Source organism: Tetrahymena thermophila, assembly GCF_000189635.1.
Source record: "Tetrahymena thermophila SB210 genomic scaffold scf_8254813, whole genome shotgun sequence".
NCBI classification, from domain to species: Eukaryota; Ciliophora; class Oligohymenophorea; order Hymenostomatida; family Tetrahymenidae; genus Tetrahymena; species Tetrahymena thermophila.
In genome coordinates, this window is record NW_002476569.1 from 116,074 (window position 1) to 138,905 (window position 22,832).

The window sequence follows — 22,832 nt, forward strand, 5'->3', positions numbered from 1 at the left end:
TTTGATAATATTTAAAATCTGATAGAGTTGATTAAATAATGATTTCATTTATCAAACGATTTCTTAAAAAACTATTTGAGGCTAAAAGCATTAATGACTATGGCTTGCTGCTAGATGAACTTAGAAATTACATTTATTATGATCTTTTTGAGACGAGAAAAATAATTAAAGCAAAAACTCTTGCGAATTGGTTCAAAGGAACAATAATTTTATATATAATTTTTTTGATGTACATCTATTAGAATTTCTAATTATAATCATATATTTATTTGAATTTGCATGGCTCATATGGATTGTTATGGGTGTGTAAGTCGTTTATTTTCCCTGATCCTTAATTTGAAAAGGAAATGACTTTGTTATCTGCTATTGGCGGTGTTGGAATTTTAAGTCTTTATTTAATAATCCCGCATCAAATGATATCTCTTAACATCGAAAATAATTACAATATCAATAGAATTTTACTATGCAGCTTTTTGTTTATTTTTGGGGTTACTCTTATGATGGTTTCTGATTGCTAAAAGTTCTATGAACTAAAATACAAGCCTAAGGATACAAATAATAAAACCATAAAAAGTGGAGCTTTTTACTGCTGCAGAAATCCTAATTATTTAGGTGAAATGCTTTTATATCTCTCGTTTGCTATACTTTCTAATTCTAACTTGTCATATTATATCCTATTCTTTATTTGGAGTACAGTCTTTCTAGTAAATATTTCTTGCAAAGAGTTTTCTTTCATCAGGAAGCCAGATTGGAACACATATAAGAAACACAGTTGGATTTTATTACCTAAAGTATTTCCTGATAGTAGTTTATACTCATCTATATTTTACATTATAATTGGTGGTGTAATCTACATAACTAAAGACTTTTTCAAAGCCTATTGAAAAATTGCTATAAAAACCAAAAATATATTTAAATATGTTAAAGCTAACTTAATATCTATTTAAAATTACTTCAAAAATATTAAAAAATAATATCAGTTTTCTATTTTAAAACAAAAATTTAAATCTATTAAACATTTAAAACTGTTTATTTTTGTTTAAAGAAACCAAATAATTTGTAATATTTTTCTAATTTACCAAGCTTAATCAATTAAAAATAATATTTAGAAATCAGTTTAAAATAAATACTTTGAAAATTATAAAATAATACTTAAAATATTTAGATGATTAAAATTTGTTGTTGTTAATATATTTATTGAGGTTATTATTTATTTCAAATTTTGAATATTTTACACACAAAAAAAAAGGATTTTAATTTAAAAATAATTATATAATTTAATCGATTCCAAAAATCATTTTGAATTTAAACAAAAACTTTGATTGATTAATTCATTCTTGAAAAAGATTTTATATTTATTTTTATTTCTCTCATTAATTTATTTACAAATCCAGTATTGTAAATTATATATTAAAAATTATAAATAATTATAAAATAAATACAAATTTTAAAGATTATTCCAAAAATTAACACTTTCTTTTAACTATTTAAAAAAAATAAAATAGAAAATGCTTTGGCCTTTTTTATTGCTTTATTAGATAATTTAATTTATAAATAAAATGAAAGAGACAAAATGACTTTAATACATTTTTATTCTTAATCCTTTTTTATGATTGAACAAATTTTTTATTTGAAGGTTCAATACTTGCTAAATAATTTAATAAGCTTTTAATTTAGTTTTTATTCATTTTTGTTTGGAGTATTTTACAATGTAATTTTAGTAAGTAAATAAATAAGGATTAGTTTTTGTTTGTTTATTATAAATAGTAGACTCTTTCTAAATGTTATTTAATAAAAATTTTATACAATCAATGAATAATAATTAATTATTTTGCGTCTAATTTAGTTTTTATCAAATTTGCAATTTTATATAAAAAAGAGTATCATAAATATAGTTTTATAATGGAGTAGCTCAAGCAGAAATTAAAGGAATTAGGAAATCCTTATCATTTATTAGAGCTAGATGATAAAAAGCATCATAGCAAGAAAGACATTAAATCAGCTTATAAGGCTATGGCTTTAAAGTATCACCCTGATAAAAACTCTAGTGATGATGCTTAAGAGAGATTTCATAAGATATAATTAGCTTATAAATTGCTTAGTGATCCGGAATAAATGAAATAATTAGAAGAGATTAAATAAACAACTTTCGACTAGCAAAAAAGAGTAGATGAAATGAATACTACGCAAAGAAAGTTTTATGATGACTTGCTGAAGAGGGAATAAGAATTTAAGGAACAAGAAGAAGAGAGAAAGAAATAATAAATGAAAGACCTACTCAAAAGACATGAAAAATAGAAAGAGAGGGAATAAGAAAGATAAGAAGAAGAAAAGCAAAGACAGTAATAAAAAGAAGAAAAAATAAGGTAGGAGCTAAGTAATCAAGAGTTTCATTCAAAAATTAACTCAATTAAAGTTAAGTGGAGCAAGAAAGATAAAGTTTAATATAATGAAAAAATACTTAACATGCAATTTAGATAATATGGACCAATAAAACATATAACAATCTTAGACTCAAAAAGAAGGGCGGTTATAGAATTTTTGACAGCAACTGCTGCAGAAAATGCTGCCAAAGAAAACTCAACTCAAAACAACAGCGATAGTTCTGATAATGAAAACGAAGAGCTCTAAATTTAAACTCACTTAAAAGTTAAATTTCTACTAAAAGAGAAAGAGCGTAAAGAAATGATCAATTTAATCGAAGTTAAAACGAAAGAAGCTAATAAACCAAAAGATATGTCCTTAAATACCAATAACTTAAATAAAATTGCAGATATATTATCTAGAGGAAGTATCTCTAAAGACCAAAGAAAGAATATTATTAACAGTAGTGTTAGCGAACTTAAAAGATAGCAAGAAAAAAAAAAGTACATTGAAGAATCTCTATAGAAAGATGACTGACTGAATCAATTAATGAACAAACTGCTAAAAGAACAAACTAAAAATAAAATAAATGTATATAAAATAAAATGACAATTAAAATTATATAATAATCGAATAAAATAAGATAAAGGAAATTCATGTAAATATATTTATTACTAATTTATACAAGGATAAATTTTATCAAAACTAATTATATTAAACAACAATATATATAACAAATCATCATTTATTAATCATCAAATCTTTGCTCTTAAAAATGCATTCGCAAATTATGCATTAATTAATTTAAAATTAATTTATCTTAAATTAATCTATTTATTTAAACTAATATCATACAATAAATAGTATTAAAAAAGTGTATTTTTTATGTGTTTTTAGCTTTTTAAATAATATGTAACTATTAATTTATAATCATTCCAAATTTTAAAACAAAAAGAACTTCCTCCCTTAACATGAAATTTAAAATATTCTTATTTTGTTTTGAGTGCTTAATTGATAAATAGTAACATTGAATATACTGTTTCTTTTAGAATATATAATAAATTAAACACCAACTTAGTAAATAATTTAATTTTTAATTTTATAATTTTCTACTTTAATAAGAAATTATAATAATAATGCTTTTTTAGATTAAAAACCTTTAAATCATAAATAATATGTAAATTTTAAAAACATGTTTCATAACAACAAAATTATAATGGAAATTAATTGGCATGAAAATGGGATTTCATTTTAATATTTTAAAAAAATATTTATTAAAGGCTTTAATATATTTGATTTAATTTTTCTGATCAACTTAAGGCTGTATTTATTATTTGGCAAACTAAAATAAGAACGTTATAAAGAAGAGGAATTAGTATATTGAAGCAAATCTTTTATTAAGAAAAAAAGCTGTATTTAGCAAAGCAAGTAAAAAAATTAGATAAAGTTTGATAAAAGCTCTAAAAAAGTTTAGGTTGTCAATAAGATAATGAGTGTTAAGTAAACAAAGAAAGAAATAGCTAACCTAGTGGTTAATTGTCGCTCTTAAAAAATCAGTATTAAGAAGTTTTTCGATTTAATGAAGGTTTAACAAAAGCATTACACTGACTTCTCCTATTCAGGAAATGGTGCGTTTTCATTTGTGCTAAAATCAACCAACAAAAAGACAGGTTAAATCGTAGCTCTCAAAGTGACTGAATGCAATGATAACGAAATAAATGGTATGAAGGAGATTGAAGAAGAATATAGACTGCTTAGATAATTTTCTAACTGTAAGTACATCGTTTAGGTATTTAATTGTTTCTTTTTAACTGAAGAAGAAAGTTCAGATGAAGATAGCAGTAATGATGAAGAAGAAGAAGGAAAAAAAAATGTTCAAAAGAGTATCAAATAACAAAAAAACCAAAAAAATCTGTTCTTTGTTGTTGAGCAAGAGTTCTGTTAAAGTAAATAATTTTCTCCACTATTATTGTTTTAAGAGTTGCATCGAACTTTAAGAGTAGATTTAGTAAAGCAACGCTTTAATTTTGCTGCTTTTTGTTGATTTTGATTTTGATAAGACTTTATTTGAAGATTTTCTTTTGATTTTGATCATTTTAATCAAAATTAATTTAAAACAAAGAGAGTTAATACAATATTCTAATTAAAAAACTTGAGACTTCTTATATCTTTCTTTGATAATTTGATTTTTCCATTTTCTTATTTCACCATTTTAATAGAAGTGAATATTGATTGATTGGTATATTTTAATAATAATTGATTGTTCCATTTATTTATCAAAATAATTAATATTTATATCATTCATATTGCTTGATTTCTCATATTTTATTAATAAAAAATTTTAATCAAATTTACTTTGATATTCCTTTTATTTATTCACTTTATTAGCCTTAGACTCTAAGAATTCATTCATTAGGTATTCATTTTTTATTATTTTCAATATTTATTTTTTTTTATTTTTAAAACTAATAAATTTATGGAACAATTTTTATTAAACAAATCAATCATTTTTCTTTTTAATCTATTATTTGATTAAATCTTTTTTTGTAAAATCTTTATTCAATTACATAAATTTAATGATACAAAAAATTAAAAGTTTTGAGAAAGGAATAAACTAAGCAGTTATTTTCACTTTTTTACAACCTTAAATTTATAAAAGGATTAGACTTCGCCTTCTAAAAAAAATATTATTTAAAAGCTTAAAATACTGCTAGTCATGAAATAAAAATATGCCAACTATGTAGACAGGTACAGATAGCGATATTCCATTAAATAATTTTTATGATTTTAAGTTAATTTTTTTATTCTATATTTTTATAGTTTTTATCAAAACTTTAACAAATTTTTGGTATCATTTAATTGATAAATTTTCTCAAATTTTTATGCATTTAACTTGCATTAATATATTTTTTAAAAATTTCCAAAATTTTATAATAGTTACTTTCATTTTAATCAATTCTCTTAAAAATTATTGAGTCATCACATATATTATTTTAATTAATTTTAAAAAAAATAACAATCTTCCAATATATCAAACCACACCTAAATCTACTCATTAGATGTTAATCAAAATATTTTTTTATAGAAAGGGTAACTAAAATTTCTACCAATTTCATTTTATTTTATCAAAAATAGCAAATTTGGAAAATTTCTTCACTCAATGCAGATTAAAAAAATCTTACCCATGCTAACAATAGAAAGAAGTTATGACAATTTAAATGCTTGATTCTATAGCCTATCTTCACAGATTTGATTTACTTCATAGGGATATCAAACCATCAAATTTTCTTCTTTCATTAGATGAGAAGGAAATTCCTACTGTCAAGATATGTAATCAAAAAAATAAATAAATAAACCAACAATTAATTCTTCTATTTTAATGATTTCTTTGATTTTTTTATTTGAACCTTAAAATAAAATGAAATGATTTTTAATAATTAAAGAGAATCAGATTAAATAAATTAGTTTATTAGTTATTAAATCTTCTAATTATTAATATTCAATTTTAAATCTTTTAAATAACTAAAATAAATTGAAAACTCATCATTTTTAAACACGAATTAAATACTTTTGATAATCTAAGCATCTTTTATCTAAACTATAATTCAAGCGAATTGTATTTTAATTAAAAAAAATTAAGACTTTTTATAGCGTTTACCTAAATTATTTCATCCAAATTGAAAAAAATATATAAATAAATAGAAGATAAAAAATGTTTAAATAATTCAACTTAATAAATTTAATTTATTTTGAATATAAAATAAAAATTAGGTGATTTGTCTTTTGCTTCTGCTCTTAAGAACAATAAATCCATAATTACAGTTTCTAAAATTGTAACTTAAACTTACAATAAACATTTAATTTAACTTTAGTCTAATAAAATACTAAAAGAAAGGAACTTAAGCTTATTTTGCTCCAGAAGTAGAAAAAGGCATTTACAAAAAAGGGGTATATTAAATATTATAAATAATTTAAACAAAAATATTTTATTTAAAAAAAAAATTATAGTCAGACATTTTCTCATTAGGACTAGTTTTGTTAGAGTTAGATAATATGTCAACTTTTAACTTTAATGACACTACAAATGAAGATAAACTAGAAATTAAATTTGCTAAGATTTTCCCTAATTATTAGATTGACAGACAATCATATATCTATAAGATAGCTAACTAATGTCTAAATTACTCTGTAGAAAATCGAAAATAGGCCATAGATTTACTCATTCAGTTCATATAAGAAAACTAAAAATACTTAGCAGTTGAACTTTCTTCTGTAATTAACAGAGTAAATATTTTTATTTTGGTCACTTAATTTATGAAAAAATTTATAAATGTAATTTTAGTCTTAATTGTAGTAGAAATCAGAGCAACTAAGCTAAATTCAAAAAACTATTATAGAAAAGTAATAGAAAATGAAGAGTGAAATCTTAGAACTCTCTTAATCATCCAAAGTAAATCAATAATTTAATATAAGGATATTTTTAATTCATATTTATAATTTTAAAATGAATAGAATCAAAAACATTTCAAAAATTTAATCTAAATGTTTGATGTGCTTCAGTAAAAACCTTTTAAGGCATAAGAATTTGAAACTATTCTAAAGTTACTTTAGAGTATTCCTAAATATGATAGCAATTTTGAATTCATTTCTGTAGGTGCGAAAGGTTTGGTCCTTGGAACTTTTAACAAAACTTTAGGAATTAAAACAGTTTTAAAGATTCAATAAGTTCAATCTAAGCATGAAGTTGTTCAAGAAGTTGGAATCATGAGAGATTGCTAAATGCCTCTTGTCATTAAGTTTTATGGATATTTCTACTTGTCAGTCAATAAAAAAGATGATTTTGTAGTTTATGAGATAGAGAAATGTTCTGGTAATACTTAAAAAATAAATAAACTTATTATCACTCATTTTGTTTTGATTATGTGAAATTTTAATTTATAATTTATTATTTAAAGGTAACTTAAAATAGTATTTGACAAGACTTCAAAAAGAAAATATTGTGCTTACTGATAATCAAAAAATGCAAATTGCTGTATAGATTATTGATGTTGTAAATTATCTAAATTATAATGGAATTGTTCACAGAGATATCAAATTAGATAACATTCTCTATATTGAAAGTTAATCTGATGTTCCTACAATTAAATTAAGTATTTTATTTTACTAATTTAGTTTTCATTTCTATAAATAAATATTTATAATTCTCAATTCATTTTAAATTAGCCGATTTTGATTAATCTAGAAAGGTGCCTTATGAATTGTATTATAGAGATGATGAATTAGTTAAAGACTACTTTCCAGTATAAGGAATTGTAAATTTTTTAGATTAAAAATAAATTTATAACTTAATTTAAAAAAAGAGTGGCACATTAGGGTATATAGCACCAGAATTTTTCTAAAACATTTTTTACACTTTTGAGGTAATATATTTTCAATAAAACATTTAACTTTAATCTACTTACAATTCATTTAATTATTTCTTTCTTTATTTGTAGTGTGAAATATTCTCAGTTGGAGTTTGTCTTGCTCTATTAGATAATTTTGAGAAACTAGAACCTGTTATTTTAAAAAAAGCACAAGATTACTTTTTTGGATTCAAAATACCTTTTGAATAAAATTTTAATGTAAAAGAAGAATTAATAAACAGAAAGAGTTAGATTTATGACATCCTACTACAAACTGTTGTATTTCAACCAAAGTAAAGGAAACCCTTATCTTAGATACTCCTTAACTTTTAAAAACATGGATATTATTATTATTCTCAAATTTTTTCTCAAATTTCAACTGTAATTTTTCATTCAATTTTAACTCTTTTATTATTCATTCATTCTTTTTAAACTCAGGTCACTTCAGATCTTAAATATTTGAAAATACTTTCTCTTGATAACAAGTAAATTTTAATTATTCTATTCAATTTATTTAATCCTCAATACTTTTTAAATTCATTTTTTTTATTATTTTGGTTTTAATATTTTTAAATTATTTATTAAACAAGAAATTAAAAATTACTTAAAGGTGATGCTAGAAAAATCGCTTCCGAAATAGCTAAATGTCCTACTCTCTCTACTTTAAGCCTTTACCTCTAGTAATTTTTTACACATTTTCTCAATTTATAGTTTAAATAAATAATTAAAGAAATCAAATAATAACAAACAATATTTAATTAATTAAGTATTTTGTTCATTTTAATTAAGTAACAACAACATAGGCTCAGATGGGGCGAAAGCAGTTGCTTCCGAAATAGCTAAATGTCCTACTCTTTCCACTTTAAGCCTTGACCTTAGGTAATTTTTTACACATTTTCTCAATTTATAGTTTAAATAAATAATTAAAGAAATCAAAGAATAACAAACAATATTTAATTAATTAAGTATTTTTGTTCATTTTAATTAGGTCTAACAACATAGGCTCAGATGGGGCGAAAGCAGTTGCTTCCGTAATAGCTAAATGTCCTACTCTCTCCACTTTAAGCCTTAAAATCTCGTAATTTTTTACACATTTTCTCAATTTATAGTTTAAATAAATAATTAAAGAAATCAAATAATAACAAACAATATTTAATTAATTAAGTATTTTTGTTCATTTTAATTAGGGGTAATAGTATAGGCTCAGATGTGGCGAAAGCAATTGCTTCCGAAATAGCTAAATGTCCTACTCTCTCCACTTTAAGCCTTGACCTTGGGTAATTTTTTACACATTTTCTCAATTTATAGTTTAAATAAATAATTAAAGAAATCAAAGAATAACAAACAATATTTAATTAATTAAGTATTTTTGTTCATTTTAATTAGGTCTAACAACATAGGCTCAGATGGGGCGAAAGCAGTTGCTTCCGAAATAGCTAAATGTCCTACTCTCTCCACTTTAAGCCTTTACCTCTAGTAATTTTTTAAACATTTTCTCAATTTATAGTTTAAATAAATAATTAAAGAAATCAAAGAATAACAAACAATATTTAATTAATTAAGTATTTTTATTCATTTTAATTAGTAAAAACAAAATAGGCTCAGATGGGGTGAAAGCAATTGCTTCCGAAATAGCTAAATGTCCTACTCTCTCCACTTTAAGCCTTGACCTTGGGTAATTTTTTACACATTTTCTCAATTTATAGTTTAAATAAATAACTAAAGAAATCAAAGAATAACAAACAATATTTAATTAATTAAGTATTTTTGTTCATTTTAATTAGGGATAATAGTATAGGCTCATATGGGGCGAAAGTATTTGCTTCCGAAATAGCTAAATGTCCTACTCTCTCCAGTTTAAGCCTTTACCTTGGGTAATTTTTTACACATTTTCTCAATTTATAGTTTAAATAAATAATTAAAGAAATCAAAGAATAACAAACAATATTTAATTAATTAAGTATTTTTGTTCATTTTAATTAGGAAAAATAGTATAGGTCCAGATGGGGCGAAAGCAGTTGCTTCCGAAATAGCTAAATGTCCTACTCTCTCCACTTTAAGCCTTGACCTCTAGTAATTTTTTACACATTTTCTCAATTTATAGTTTAAATAAATAATTAAAGAAATCAAAGAATAACAAACAATATTTAATTAATTAAGTATTTTTGTTCATTTTAATTAGGTGGAATAGAATAGGTTCAGATGGGGCGAAAGCAGTTGCTTCCGAAATAGCTAAATGTCCTACTCTTTAAGATTTAAGGATTGATTTAAGGTATTTTATATTTGAATATAAAAATTAAAAGCTCAAGGAATAATAATATATAAAAAGTAATAAATAATATTAAAATAAATAGGAGTAATTAAATAAATGGGGATGTTTAGTTTATGAATCTTTTACCAAAAGATATTTATTTAAAAGTTAAACATTGAAATTGAGTAGCTTTTGATAGATTAATAGAAAATAGATAATTTGTAAAATAATATTTAAAGTTTATGCTAAGATATTTTTTTACACGGTTCTTTTATTTTGAATAATTTTATGTTTAGTTAATTGAATTAAGATTGTGAGAAATATAAAATAAAAATAACAATTTTTAAAAATTAATTAGGATTTCAAAAAATAATTTTTCAACAATTAAAATTTATGAACATACTTATCTATTACTATTAATTAAATTGATAAATTTTTTTTAATAAAAAAATTAAATTAATATTTTAAATAGAAACCCTTAAATATCATGATTTAAGTAAAAATTTATTGTTTTAAATTAAAATTTTTTTTTTCACCAAATATTGGTAATATTTCATAGGAAATACTGTATCTTTATTATATAATAAAAACATTTTTTTAATAATATAATAAATATGGCTTATTATTACTGAAAGTCTTAATTACATTTTTTTAAATTTAATATAAAATATTGATAATATTATACTTATCTCAATCAACTTTATTATTAATTTATTAATTTGAGATTAAATTTAAATTGATTATTTTATAATTAATTAATACTTATTTATTTCTACATTAACTTTTTTATTGATAAAATAATTTAATATTTTAATTTGTTTATTAAGTTGTATGTATGTATATCTATATAATATAATAAATATGACTTATTGGACGAAAGTCTTAATTAAATTTTTTTAAATTTAATATAAAATATTAATAATATTATACTTATCTCAATCAACTTTATCATTAATTTATTAATTTGAGATTAAATTTAAATTGATTATTTTATAATTAATTAATTCTCATTTATTTCTACATTAACTTTTTTATTGATAAAATAATTTAATATTTTAATTTGTTTATTATTTTGTATGTATGTATATCTATAATTTTGTTGACTTTCAAATTAATTATGAAATATTTGAATCAAACTAGTTATATTCTTAAAGTAAATCATAAAACTATTCAAAATACTTTATAAATAATTATTAATCAATACCATTTAATGTATACATTTAATCAAATTACTAACTAATTTATATTTCTCAATAAATTAAAATAATCTTTTTATCATTATTTATCACTCTTATTATTTTTAAAAATGTTTTAATTAATAGTAAACACAATTTTAAATACATGATCTAATTTAATTAAGTTCAATTAATTAATAATATAATCATTATAGAATTATTTACTATTTATATTTTAAATCTACTTTTATTTTTATAACTTCTCCCTCCATTTTTGTTATTATGTTAATTTATCTTGTATATTTTAATTATGGATTTATTTTTTAATTTATTATCTTAATTTATTTTATCAATATTTATTTTTATGAATAATTTTATTATTCTAAAAAAAAAAAAATCTAATTTTTGTTAAAATTATTTTTCAATTTTTTATTTTTATTCTCTCAATTTTTTATGTTAATTATTAAAATAATATCTTTCAATTCAAATTTATTAATTTTAATTGTTTTTTGTTTTCTCAAATGTTTCTTTCTAAGTATTATCCATCCATCTATTTAATTTTTATACTAATTTTTTAATTAATTGCTATTCTGTTTAAGCTTTAAAATTTATTATTATATTATTAAGATGAATAAATTAAACTATTTAATTTACTTTATAAATTAATTCTTCTTAGTAAGATTTATCTATGTTAAGTTATTCATCTTTTTAGTAATTTTTGTTTATTAATTCTTTAATTCTTATTTAATATTTTACAGTTATTTTTGGTAATCTTAAAATTACTAATACTCTGTAATTTTTAATCATGTAAAAAGATAAAATTGATTTTTACTTTATCTAATTTATTTAATAATTCTAAAATGTATTTTTCTTAAATATTTTGAATGAATGTTTTCAAATATTATTAAATAATATCAGTAAATTGATAAAAATAAATAAATGAATATATATAAATATTTTATATTTATTTTCAATTCAATTATTTAAATAGGGTAGTGATAATTTAAATGAATGTTTAATAGCTTATTGAATATTAAACTCACTTAATTAATAATAATTTAGATTAATTTAGCTTCAAATTTATTTAGAGTGTATGAAAATCGTACAAAATATCAGAATAAGTAACTTGTAAATTCATTAAATTAATAATAATTTATACAATAAATTTAAAAAATAATTCTCGTCTTAAATAAATTGAATCAATTTTCTTGGAAGGCTTAAATAAATGCAAAAATTTTGATAGTGATGTTTCGGCTTATATCACGGAGTTTACAGTAAATCTCATGAATTTTCTCACCACTTTTAATTTTAATTTTATATTTTTCCTATAAAATCTAATTAAATAAAATAATGAAAATAAAAGTCTTTCTTTTATCTCATTTAATTATTTTATAACTCGCTTCTCTAATAATTATGGATTACAATTAATATTAAATCATTAAAAATAATAAATTTTCATGTTCCCAACTAATTAAAATCTTTTTGTTGTCTTTAAAAACAAAGATAAATTCACCACATAACCCTTTATCCCAATTTAAGATTCATGCCTTATTTTAAACTTCCTGTCTCCCTACGAAGATATGCTTCTTGACCCTAATTACCCTAAAAATAATCTTAGAACTGAACTTCATTCTGACATTAGATATATCAAAGTTGTTGCTTATCTCTCCAGAAATTAACCAGACTATTATTAGAATTTGGCCATGTTACTTAAAAAATGTGAAGACATTGCCTAAGAGATGGATAGACATATTATAAAATGATATTATATTAATTATTGAATGATTTAAATTAATAAATTTTTACTAATTGCATGGTTATACATATTTGTTTTAACTATTAATAATAATAATATTCAGTTTAAATATTTTATTTTACTTAGACATCTTTTAGCATACTAATTTATTTAGCTTTCTTCCAAACTAGCTTTTATAATATCAGTTTATCAATATTTTTTTTAATTTTACTATCTAGTTTCAATACATGTTTGCTATTTTTCATTCTTAATGCTATTGAGGTTCCTAATGATGTCTGATAATTTATTAGCCTATTATTTATTTTTGTTATCTATTTTACCTTTATTCTTTTATAATTTATCTTTTTATGATAATTATTTATACACCAAGTTCTATATTATATAAATCAACACTTTGTTTCCTTTACTTTAAATTTACACTAGGTTCTAATTCCAAAAATTTTAATACTCTTATCTCGCAACCCATTCATTTTCCTAAACAAGGTTTTACAGTGTTTATATATTAATAAAATAAATATTTTTCACAATTTTAAAAAAATAAAATAGAAAAATAGATATACTTTTGTTCTTCAATTTAACTTTATTAGATAATTTATTTAAAAAATAAAATGAAAGATATAAAAGTACTTTAATTAATGTTTATAAATTAAGTTTTTTTTTATGATTGAATAAGTTTGTTATTTTTGAAAACAGATTTTTTATTTGAAGGTTCAATGCTTGCTAAATAAATATATAAGATTTTAAATTTAATTTTTTGTTCATTTTTATGGAGTATTTGCAAGGTACTTTTAATAAATAAATAAATAATTTGCTTGTTTATTATAAACAGTAGGCTCTTTCTAAATATTATTTAATAAAATTTTTATAAAAGTCAATGAATAATAATTAATTATTTTGCTTCTAATTAAGTTCTTATCTATTTTGCAATTTCATATAAATAATAGTATCATAAATAGCTAGCGTTTTAAAGTTTTATAGAGAAGTTACTTAAGCACAAATTAAAAGAAATAGGAAATCCGTATCACTTATTAGGACTTGATGATAAGAAGCATTGCAGCAGAAAGATATTAAATCAGCTTATGAGGCAATGACTTTAAACTATCACACTGATAAAAATATAGTGATATGGCTAACAGCTTTATAAATTACTGGAGATCTATAGCAAATGAAACAATTTGAAGAGATTAAATAAACAACTTTTAACTAGCAAACAAAGTAGATGAAATGAATACTACACAAAGAAAGTTTGATGATGACTTGCTGAAGAGGGTATAAGAATTTAAGTAAATAAGAAGAGTGAAAGAAATAATAAATGAAAGACCTAATCAAAAGAAATGAAAAATAAAAAGTGGTAGAATAAATAACATAAGAAGAAGAAAAGCAAATACAGAGGTAAAAAGAGAAAAAAGGGCAGGATCTAAGTTAGTAATCAATAGTTTCATTTAAAAGTAAACTCAGTTAAAGATAAGCGGAGCAAGTAAGATAAAGTTCAAAAAAATCAAAAAATAATTAACATGTAAATTAAATAAAATGGATTAATAAAGCATATCATAATCTTGGACTCTAAAAAAAGGGCAGTAAAAGAATTTTTAACAGCAATTGCTGATAAATAAAACTCAACTCAAAACAGCAACTAAAGCTATAATAACGAAAATGAAGAATTCCAAAATTTAAACTCACTTAAAATTAGAATTTCTACTAAAAGAGTAAAAACATATAAAAATGATCAATTTAATTAATAGAAGTTAAAGCAAAAGAATCTAATAAACCAAAGGATATGCCCTTTAACACCAATAATTTAAATAAAATTGCAGATATATTATCTAGAAAAAAGGTATCTCTAAAGTCTAATGATTGAATAGTATTAACAGTAGTGTTAGAGAATTTAATAGAAAGAAAAAAGTACTTTGAAGAGTCTCTAAAAAAATGGCTGAATTAATTAATTAATGAAAAGCAAAAAGAACAAATTAGAAATTTAATAAAAAAATAATATTATTAAAAATAAAATGAGAATTAAAATTTAAAAAAGACTATTTTATAATAACCAAATAAGGTGGAAGAAATTCATTCAAAGATAAATTTGATCAAAATTATATTAAGAAATATAAAAAACAAATAATAATAAATTCATCATTTAATCTTTAATCTTAAAAATGTATTTATTGTAATTTATTTATAATATGTATAAATAATTTAAAATTAATTTATCTTCTTTTAATCTATTGTATTATTTACTTCTTTTACAAATATAAAACATATAAAGTTTTACTCATAATTAATTTATAGAGTTATTGAGGAAAATTATATTTTTTCCTCCTTAATATATCCTTAATATAGAATGTTTATGGTAAATATAAAAGAATACTTTTTATTATATATTTATTAATAGAAAAAAATGTTATTTAAAATAAAGTAAATTTAGAACTAAAGAAAAAGATTCTAGTTATAGGATTAATTAGAATAAAAAATATGAAGAAATCTACTAATTATGGATTTTCGATCAAATTTAAAAAATAAAATTAATATCATTGATTTAATATGGAAATATTTTTTTAATTCATTTTATCATAATTTATAAATTAATTTTTAAAATATTTTTTATTTTAACAAAATAATAAATGAAAACTAATTGGCTTAAAAATGGGACTTAATTTAAATATTAAAAATAAATATTTATTAAAGGCTTTAATTTGATTTAGCTAGCCCAATCAATCTAAGGCTGCAAAAATTGGAACGTTATAAAGAAGAGGAATTAGTATATTCAAACAAATCTTTTTATTAAGTTAAAAAGCTGTATTTAGCAAAGCAAGTAAAAAATTAGATAAAGTTTGATAAAAGCTCTAAAAAAGTTTAGGTTGTCATAAGATAATGAGTGTTAAGTAAACAAAGAAACAAATAGCTAGCTTAGTGGTTAATTGCTGCTCTAAAAAAACCAGTATTAAGAAGTTTTTCGAACTTATCGAGGTTTAACAAAGCCATTACACTGACTTCTCCTATTCAGGAAATGGTGCATTTTCATTTGTGCTAAAATCGACCAACAAAAAGACAGGCTAAATCGTAGCTCTGAAAGTGACTGAATGTGATGATAACGACATAAATGGTATGAAGCAGGTTGATGAAGAATATAGACTGCTTAGATAATTTTCTAACTGTAAATACATCGTTTAGGTATTTAATTGTTTCTTTTTAACAGAAGAAGAAAGTTCAGATGAAGAGAGCAGTAATGATGATAGCGAGGAGATCAAAAAACAAAAAAAAGAAAAAAATCTGTTCTTTGTAGTTGAGCAAGAGTTCTGTTAAAGTAAATAATTTTAATTGCTTTTATTGTTTTAAGAGTATCATCGATCAAATAAGGAGTAGATTTAAAATTTAGTAGAGCGGCATTTTAATATTGCTACTTTTTGTTGATTTTGATAAGACTTTATTTGAAGATTTTCTTTTGTTTATGATCATTTATTTTGATCAAATTGAATTTAAAACAAAGAAAGTTAATGCATTATTCTAATAAAAAAATTTGAGATTTCTTATATCTTTCTTTGATAATTTGATTTTTCCATTTTCTTAATTCACCATTTTAAAAGAAGTGAATATTGATTGGTACTTATTAATAATAATTGATTGTTCCATTTATTTATCAAAATAATTAATATTTATATCATTCATTCATTTTAAAAATGATATTGCTTGATTTCTCATATTTTATTTATCAAAAATTTAAATCAAATTTACTGATATATTCCTTTTATTTATTCACTTTATTAGCCTTAGACTCTAAGAAAGAATACATTCATTAGGTATTTATTTTTTGATTATTTATATTTAAAACTAATAAATTTATGGAACAATCTTTATTTAATAAATCAATCATTTTTCTTTTAATTTTAATTATTAATTGATTTAATCATTTTTTTGTAAAATTATTTATTCAAAACATACATTTAATGATACATAAATTAAAAAATTCGAGAAAGGAATAAATGAAGCCATTATTTTCTCTTCTTTACAGCTTTAAATTTATAAAAGGATTTGACTTCGCCTTCTAAAAAAAAATTATTTAAAATTTCATAAAATTGCTATTCCTAAAATAAAAATATTGCCAATTTTTTAGGCACAGAGACAGAGGGCGATATTTCATTTAATTTTTATAATTTTAAGCTAATATTTTTCATTTTATATATATTATTTTTTAATTTTCAAAAAATAACTCTCATATATCAAACCCCCCCTAAATCTACTCCTTATATGTTAATAAAAAGTATTCTTTTAGCTTAAGAGACAACTAATTTTCATTAATTTCATTTTATTTTATCAAAAATAGCAAATTTAGAAAATTTCTTCACTCAATGCAGATTAAAAAAATCATATCCATGCTAACAATAGAAAGAAGTTATGGCAATTTAAATGCTTGATTCTATAGCTTATCTTCACAGATTTGATTTACTTCATAGGGATATCAAACCATCTAATTTTCTTCTTTCATTAGATGAGAAGGAAATTCCTACTGTCAAGATATGTAATCAAAAATTAAATAAATAAACCAACAATATATTCTTCTATTTTAAAAATTTCTTTGATTTTATTTATTTGATCTGAAAAAATAAAATGAAATGATTTTTAAGAATTAAAGATAATCAATTAAATGATTAAATAAATTAGTTTATTAGTTATTAATTATTCTAATTAAAAATTTTCAATTTTAAATATTTTAAATAACTAAAATAAATTGAAAACTAATCATTTTTAAGCACGAATTAAACATTTTTGATAATCTTAACATCGATTAACTAAACTATGACTAAAACGAATTGTATTTTTAATTATGGAAAATTAAGACTTTTAATAGTATTACCTAAAATATTTCATCCAAATTAAAAAAAATAAAATAAATAATTCAATTAAATAAATTTAACTTAAGCCTTACTATTTAAAATTTACTTATTTTTAAACTTAAAAATTAATTTATTTTTTATTTAAAATAAAAATTAGGTGATTTGTCTTTTGCTTCTGCTCTTAAGAACAATAAATCCAGAATTACAGTTTCTAAAATTGTAACTTAAACTTTCAATAAACATTTAATTTAACTTTAGTCTAATAAAATACTAAAAGAAAGGAACTTAAGCTTATTTTGCTCCAGAAGTAGAAAAAGGCATTTACAAAAAAGGGGTATTTTAAAAATTATAAATAATTTAAACAAAAATATTTTTTTTTAAAAATAAAAATATAGTCAGATATTTTCTCATTAGGAATAGTTTTGTTAGAGTTAGATAATATGGCAATTTTTAATTTTAACGAAACTACAAATGAAGATAAATTAGAAATTAAATTTGCTAAGATTTTCCCTAATTATTAGATTGACAGACAATCATATATCTACAAGATAGCTTATTAATGTCTAAATTACTATGTAGAAAATCGAAAATAAGCCATAGATTTACTCATTCAGTTCATATAAGAAAACTAAAATTATTTAGCAGTTGAACTTTCTTCTGTAATTAACAGAGTAAATATTTTTATTTTGATCTCTTCATTTGTAAAAAATTTATAAATGTAATTTTAGTCTTAATTATTGCAGAAATCAGAGCAACTAAGCTAAATTCAAAAATCTATTATTGAAAAATAATAGAAAAAGAAGAGTGAAATCTTAGAACTCTCTTAATCATCCAAAGTAAATCAGTAATTTATAAGAAGGATATTTTTAATTCATATTTATAATTTTAAAATCAATAGAATCAAAAACATTTCAAAAATTTAATCTAAATGTTTGATGTCCTTCAGTAAAAACCCTTTAAGGCATAAGAATATGAAACTATTCTAAAGTTACTTTAGAGTATTCCTAAATATGACAGCAATTTTGAATTCATTTCTGTAGGTGCGAAAGGTTTGGTCCTTGGAACTTTTAACAAAACTTTAGGATTTAAAACAGTTTTAAAGATTCAATAAGTTCAATCTAAACATGAAGTTGTTCAAGAAGTTGGAATCATGAGAGATTGCTAAATGCCTCTTGTCATTAAGTTTTATGGCTATTTCTACTTGTCAGTCAATAAAAATGATGATTTTGTAGTTTATGAGATAGAGAAATGTTCTGGTAATATTTAAAAAATAAATAAATAAATTTTTTATCATTAATTTTCTTTTAATTATGTGAAAGTTTAATTTATAATTTATTATTTAAAGGTAACTTAAAATAGTATTTGACAAGACTTCAAAAAGAAAACATTGCCCTTACTGATAACCAAAAAATGCAAATTGCTGTATAGATTATTGATGTTGTAAATTATCTCAATTATAATGGAATTGTTCACAGAGATATCAAATTAGATAACATTCTCTATATTGAAAGTTAATCTGATGTTCCCACAATTAAATTAGGTATTTTATTTTACTAATTTAGTTTTCATTTCTATAAATAAATATTTATATTTCTCAATTCATTTTAAATTAGCCGATTTTGATCAATCTAGAAAGCTGCCTTATGAATTGTATTATAGAGATGATGAATTAGTTAAAGACTACTTTCCAGTATAAGGAATTGTAAATTTTTTAGATTAAAAATAAATTTATAACTTAATTAAAAAAAGAGTGGCACATTTGGGTATATAGCACCAGAATTTTTCTAAAACATTTTGTACACTTTTGAGGTAATATATTTTCAATAACACATTTTAACTTTAATCTACTTACAATTCATTTTATTTTTTATTTCTTTATTTCTTTATTTATTTATTTATTTAGTTATTTATTTATTTATTTATTTGTAGTGTGAAGTATTCTCAGTTGGAGTTTGTCTTGCTTTATTAGATAATTTTGAGAAATTAGAACCTGTTATTTTAAAAAAAGCACAAGATTACTTTTTTGGATTCAAAATACCTTTTGAATAAAATTTTCATGTAAAAGAAGAATTAATAAACAGAAAGAGTTAGATTTATGATATCCTACTAAAAACTGTTGTATTTCAACCAAAGTAAAGGAAACCCTTATCTTAGATACTCCTTTACTTTTAAAAATAAGGATACTATTATTATTCTTAAATTTTTTCTCAAATTTCAACTGTAATTTTTCATTTAATTATAACTCTTTTATTCTTCATACATTCTTTTTAAACTCAGGTCACTTCAGATCTTAAATATTTGAAAATACTTTCTCTTGATCATAAGTAAATTTTAATTATTCTATTAAATTTATTTATACCTCAATACTTTTTAAATTCATTTTTTTATTATTTTGGTTTTAATATTTTTAAATTATTTATAAAACAAGAAATTAAAAATTACTTAAAGGTGATGCTAGAAAAATCGCTTCCGAAATAGCTAAATATCCTACTCTCTCCACTTTAAGCCTTTGACCTCTAGTAATTTTTTACACATTTTCTCAATTTATAGTTTAAATAAATAATTAAAGAAATCAAAGAATAACAAACAATATTTAATTAATTAAGTATTTTTGTTCATTTTAATTAGTAACAACAACATAGGCTCAGATGGGGCGAAAGCAATTGCTTCCGAAATAGCTAAATGTCCTACTCTCTCCACTTTAAGCCTTGACCTTGGGTAATTTTTTACACATTTTCTCAATTTATAGTTTAAATAAATAATTAAAGAAATCAAAGAATAACAAACAATATTTAATTAATTAAGTATTTTTGTTCATTTTAATTAGTAAAAACAACATAGGCTCAGATGGGGCGAAAGCAGTTGCTTCCGAAATAGCTAAATGTCCTACTCTCTCCACTTTAAGCCTTGACCTTACGTAATTTTTTACACATTTTCTCAATTTATAGTTTAAATAAATAATTAAAGAAATCAAAGAATAACAAACAATATTTAATTAATTAAGTATTTTTGTTCATTTTAATTAGGTTAAACAACATAGGCTCAGATGGGGCGAAAGCAGTTGCTTCCGAAATAGCTAAATGTCCTACTCTCTCCACTTTAACCCTTTGGCTTGGGTAATTTTTTACACATTTTATCAATTTATAGTTTAAATAAATAATTAAAGAAATCAAAGAATAACAAACAATATTTAATTAATTAAGTATTTTTGTTCATTTTAATTAGGGGGAATAGTATAGGCTCAGATGGGGCGAAAGCAGTTGCTTCCGAAATAGCTAAATGTCCTACTCTCTCCACTTTAAGCCTTGACCTCTAGTAATTTTTACACATTTTATCAATTTATAGTTTAAATAAATAATTAAAGAAATCAAAGAATAACAAACAATATTTAATTAATTAAGTATTTTTGTTCATTTTAATTAGGATGAATAGTATAGGCTCAGATGGGGCGAAAGCAGTTGCTTCCGAAATAGCTAAATGTCCTTCTCTTTAAGATTTAAGGATTGATTTAAGGTATTTTATATTTGAATATAAAAATTAAAAGCACAAGGAATAATAATATATAAAATGTAATTAATAATATTAAAATAAATAGGAATAATAAATTGAATGGGGATGTTTAGTTTATGAATCTTTTACCAAAAGATATTTAAATAAAAATTAAACATTTAAATTAAGTAGTTTTTAATAGATTAATAGAAAATAATTAATTTGTAAAATAAAATTGAAAGTATATGTTAAGATATTATTTTACATAAAAATAAAATGTTCATTTATTTTGAATAATTTTGTGTTTAGTTAATTGAATTATGATTGTGAGATATATTTAATTAAAATAATAATTTTTCAACAATGAAAATATTAATTTTTTTAATTATAAAATTAAATTAAAATTTAAGTTTTACAAATAGTTTTAATAATTATTTACTTATTTATATTATATTAATAATATTTTTTTAATGAATGCATAAAATAATTATTCAGATAAAATAAATTAACAAATTTTCTAGAAATTTAGTTTGATGCAAAATTAAATTAGAAAAACAATATAATTAATATATTTCATATAGTAAAAATATAAAATTTATCGTAAAGGATATTGATTATTTTATTTTAAAGTGTTTATAATTTATCATTTTTTCAAGAAATATAAAGAAGAACAGTAAAAATAAAACTTTAATTTTTTAAAAACAAAATATAAATAATTTTTTTAAATATTTCTTATCCAGTTTTGAAATTCATCTTGCCGACTATATTATGTTTTCAGAATTTCAATAAATTAGGTTATCAATCTTCATAAATATTTTGTTTTTATATAACATTTTCAATAATTAAATAATTCAGGATACTGAGATGTGATAATTTATTTCTTGTCTAATCTATAAATAAATTCCTGTGCCTATCAGAATAAACTTGAGTAGGATTAGTTTAAGATGTTACTATATGCCTTACTATAAAAGCATGGAATTTTTATTATGATCTATCCTGACCTATGATTTCATAAGCAAAATAGATATTTTAATAAATTAAATTATGATTTTTTTAATTAATGATTTAAATTAAATTTATTATTTTATTTTTAGCTATTTATTTACATTTATAATTTTTTATTTCTTATAATATTTTTTATTTTTTCAAGCTTAAATCATTTAATAATATCAAAATTTACTTACTTTTTTAGAAGTATTTATAAATCTAAATATTCGATTAAAATCTTGAATTCTGAATCTGAAATGGTAATTTTATTATTATAATAATAGTTTTTTAGGTTTATTTTGATATAAGGTAAATAATTTTTTAAAGAATACTTTACTCATTTCAAATACTTTTTTATTCAAAATAATTAATCTCATTTATTTTTTAAACATTCAATAAAAGTATACTGACTGCTACGTACAATAAATAATTCTTCATATAAATACATCAGATTTTATTTTCTAATGCAAAATGAAAATTAATTTTGAAGTAATTTTATAAAGTCAAAAAGTAAATAATAATAAAACTTAAAATTTAATTCTAAATTCAATTTTATTAGGGATATCTTAATCGATA

At 20.9% G+C, this 22,832-nt stretch overlaps 6 protein-coding genes across 6 annotated transcripts; all 6 read left to right on the plus strand. All coding sequences in view use genetic code 6, as the record gives it.

Moving 5' to 3' along the window:
* The first annotated feature begins 6 nt into the window (after positions 1-6).
* TTHERM_00361500 (3-oxo-5-alpha-steroid 4-dehydrogenase) lies at positions 7-1,094 on the plus strand. The gene has a single exon (XM_001007360.2). It carries the CDS (start codon positions 39-41, stop codon positions 882-884), a length of 846 nt encoding a protein of 281 aa, XP_001007360.2. The 5' UTR covers positions 7-38; the 3' UTR covers positions 885-1,094.
* An 808-nt stretch (positions 1,095-1,902) lies between these two features.
* Positions 1,903-2,901, plus strand: TTHERM_00361510 (DnaJ domain protein; the record flags this gene model as incomplete). The annotated part of the gene is made up of 1 exon (XM_001007361.1): positions 1,903-2,901. The coding sequence occupies one exon, from the start codon at positions 1,903-1,905 to the stop codon at positions 2,899-2,901; it is 999 nt and encodes a 332-aa protein (XP_001007361.1).
* A 952-nt stretch (positions 2,902-3,853) lies between these two features.
* Positions 3,854-10,199, plus strand: TTHERM_00361520 (kinase domain protein; the record flags this gene model as incomplete). Its single annotated transcript, XM_001007362.2, has 22 exons — positions 3,854-4,310; positions 5,500-5,694; positions 6,136-6,197; positions 6,256-6,312; positions 6,373-6,648; positions 6,707-6,814; positions 6,877-7,234; positions 7,320-7,514; positions 7,588-7,676; positions 7,725-7,784; positions 7,860-8,150; positions 8,208-8,254; positions 8,360-8,449; positions 8,559-8,648; positions 8,758-8,847; positions 8,957-9,046; positions 9,156-9,245; positions 9,355-9,444; positions 9,554-9,643; positions 9,753-9,842; positions 9,952-10,041; positions 10,124-10,199. The coding sequence occupies 22 exons, from the start codon at positions 3,854-3,856 to the stop codon at positions 10,197-10,199; spliced, it is 3,081 nt and encodes a 1,026-aa protein (XP_001007362.2).
* A 2,453-nt stretch (positions 10,200-12,652) lies between these two features.
* Positions 12,653-12,958, plus strand: TTHERM_00361540 (hypothetical protein; the record flags this gene model as incomplete). Its single annotated transcript, XM_001007364.1, has 1 exon — positions 12,653-12,958. The coding sequence occupies one exon, from the start codon at positions 12,653-12,655 to the stop codon at positions 12,956-12,958; it is 306 nt and encodes a 101-aa protein (XP_001007364.1).
* A 1,327-nt stretch (positions 12,959-14,285) lies between these two features.
* TTHERM_00361550 (hypothetical protein) lies at positions 14,286-14,885 on the plus strand (the record flags this gene model as incomplete). The annotated part of the gene is made up of 1 exon (XM_001007365.2): positions 14,286-14,885. The coding sequence occupies one exon, from the start codon at positions 14,286-14,288 to the stop codon at positions 14,883-14,885; it is 600 nt and encodes a 199-aa protein (XP_001007365.2).
* Positions 14,886-15,819: 934 nt separating this feature from the next.
* TTHERM_00361560 (kinase domain protein) lies at positions 15,820-21,508 on the plus strand (the record flags this gene model as incomplete). Its single annotated transcript, XM_001007366.2, has 17 exons — positions 15,820-16,252; positions 17,270-17,464; positions 17,938-17,999; positions 18,058-18,114; positions 18,176-18,451; positions 18,509-18,616; positions 18,679-19,036; positions 19,126-19,320; positions 19,394-19,482; positions 19,530-19,589; positions 19,710-19,912; positions 20,409-20,498; positions 20,608-20,697; positions 20,807-20,896; positions 21,006-21,095; positions 21,204-21,293; positions 21,376-21,508. The coding sequence occupies 17 exons, from the start codon at positions 15,820-15,822 to the stop codon at positions 21,506-21,508; spliced, it is 2,619 nt and encodes an 872-aa protein (XP_001007366.2).
* Between the last annotated feature and the right edge of the window lie 1,324 nt (positions 21,509-22,832).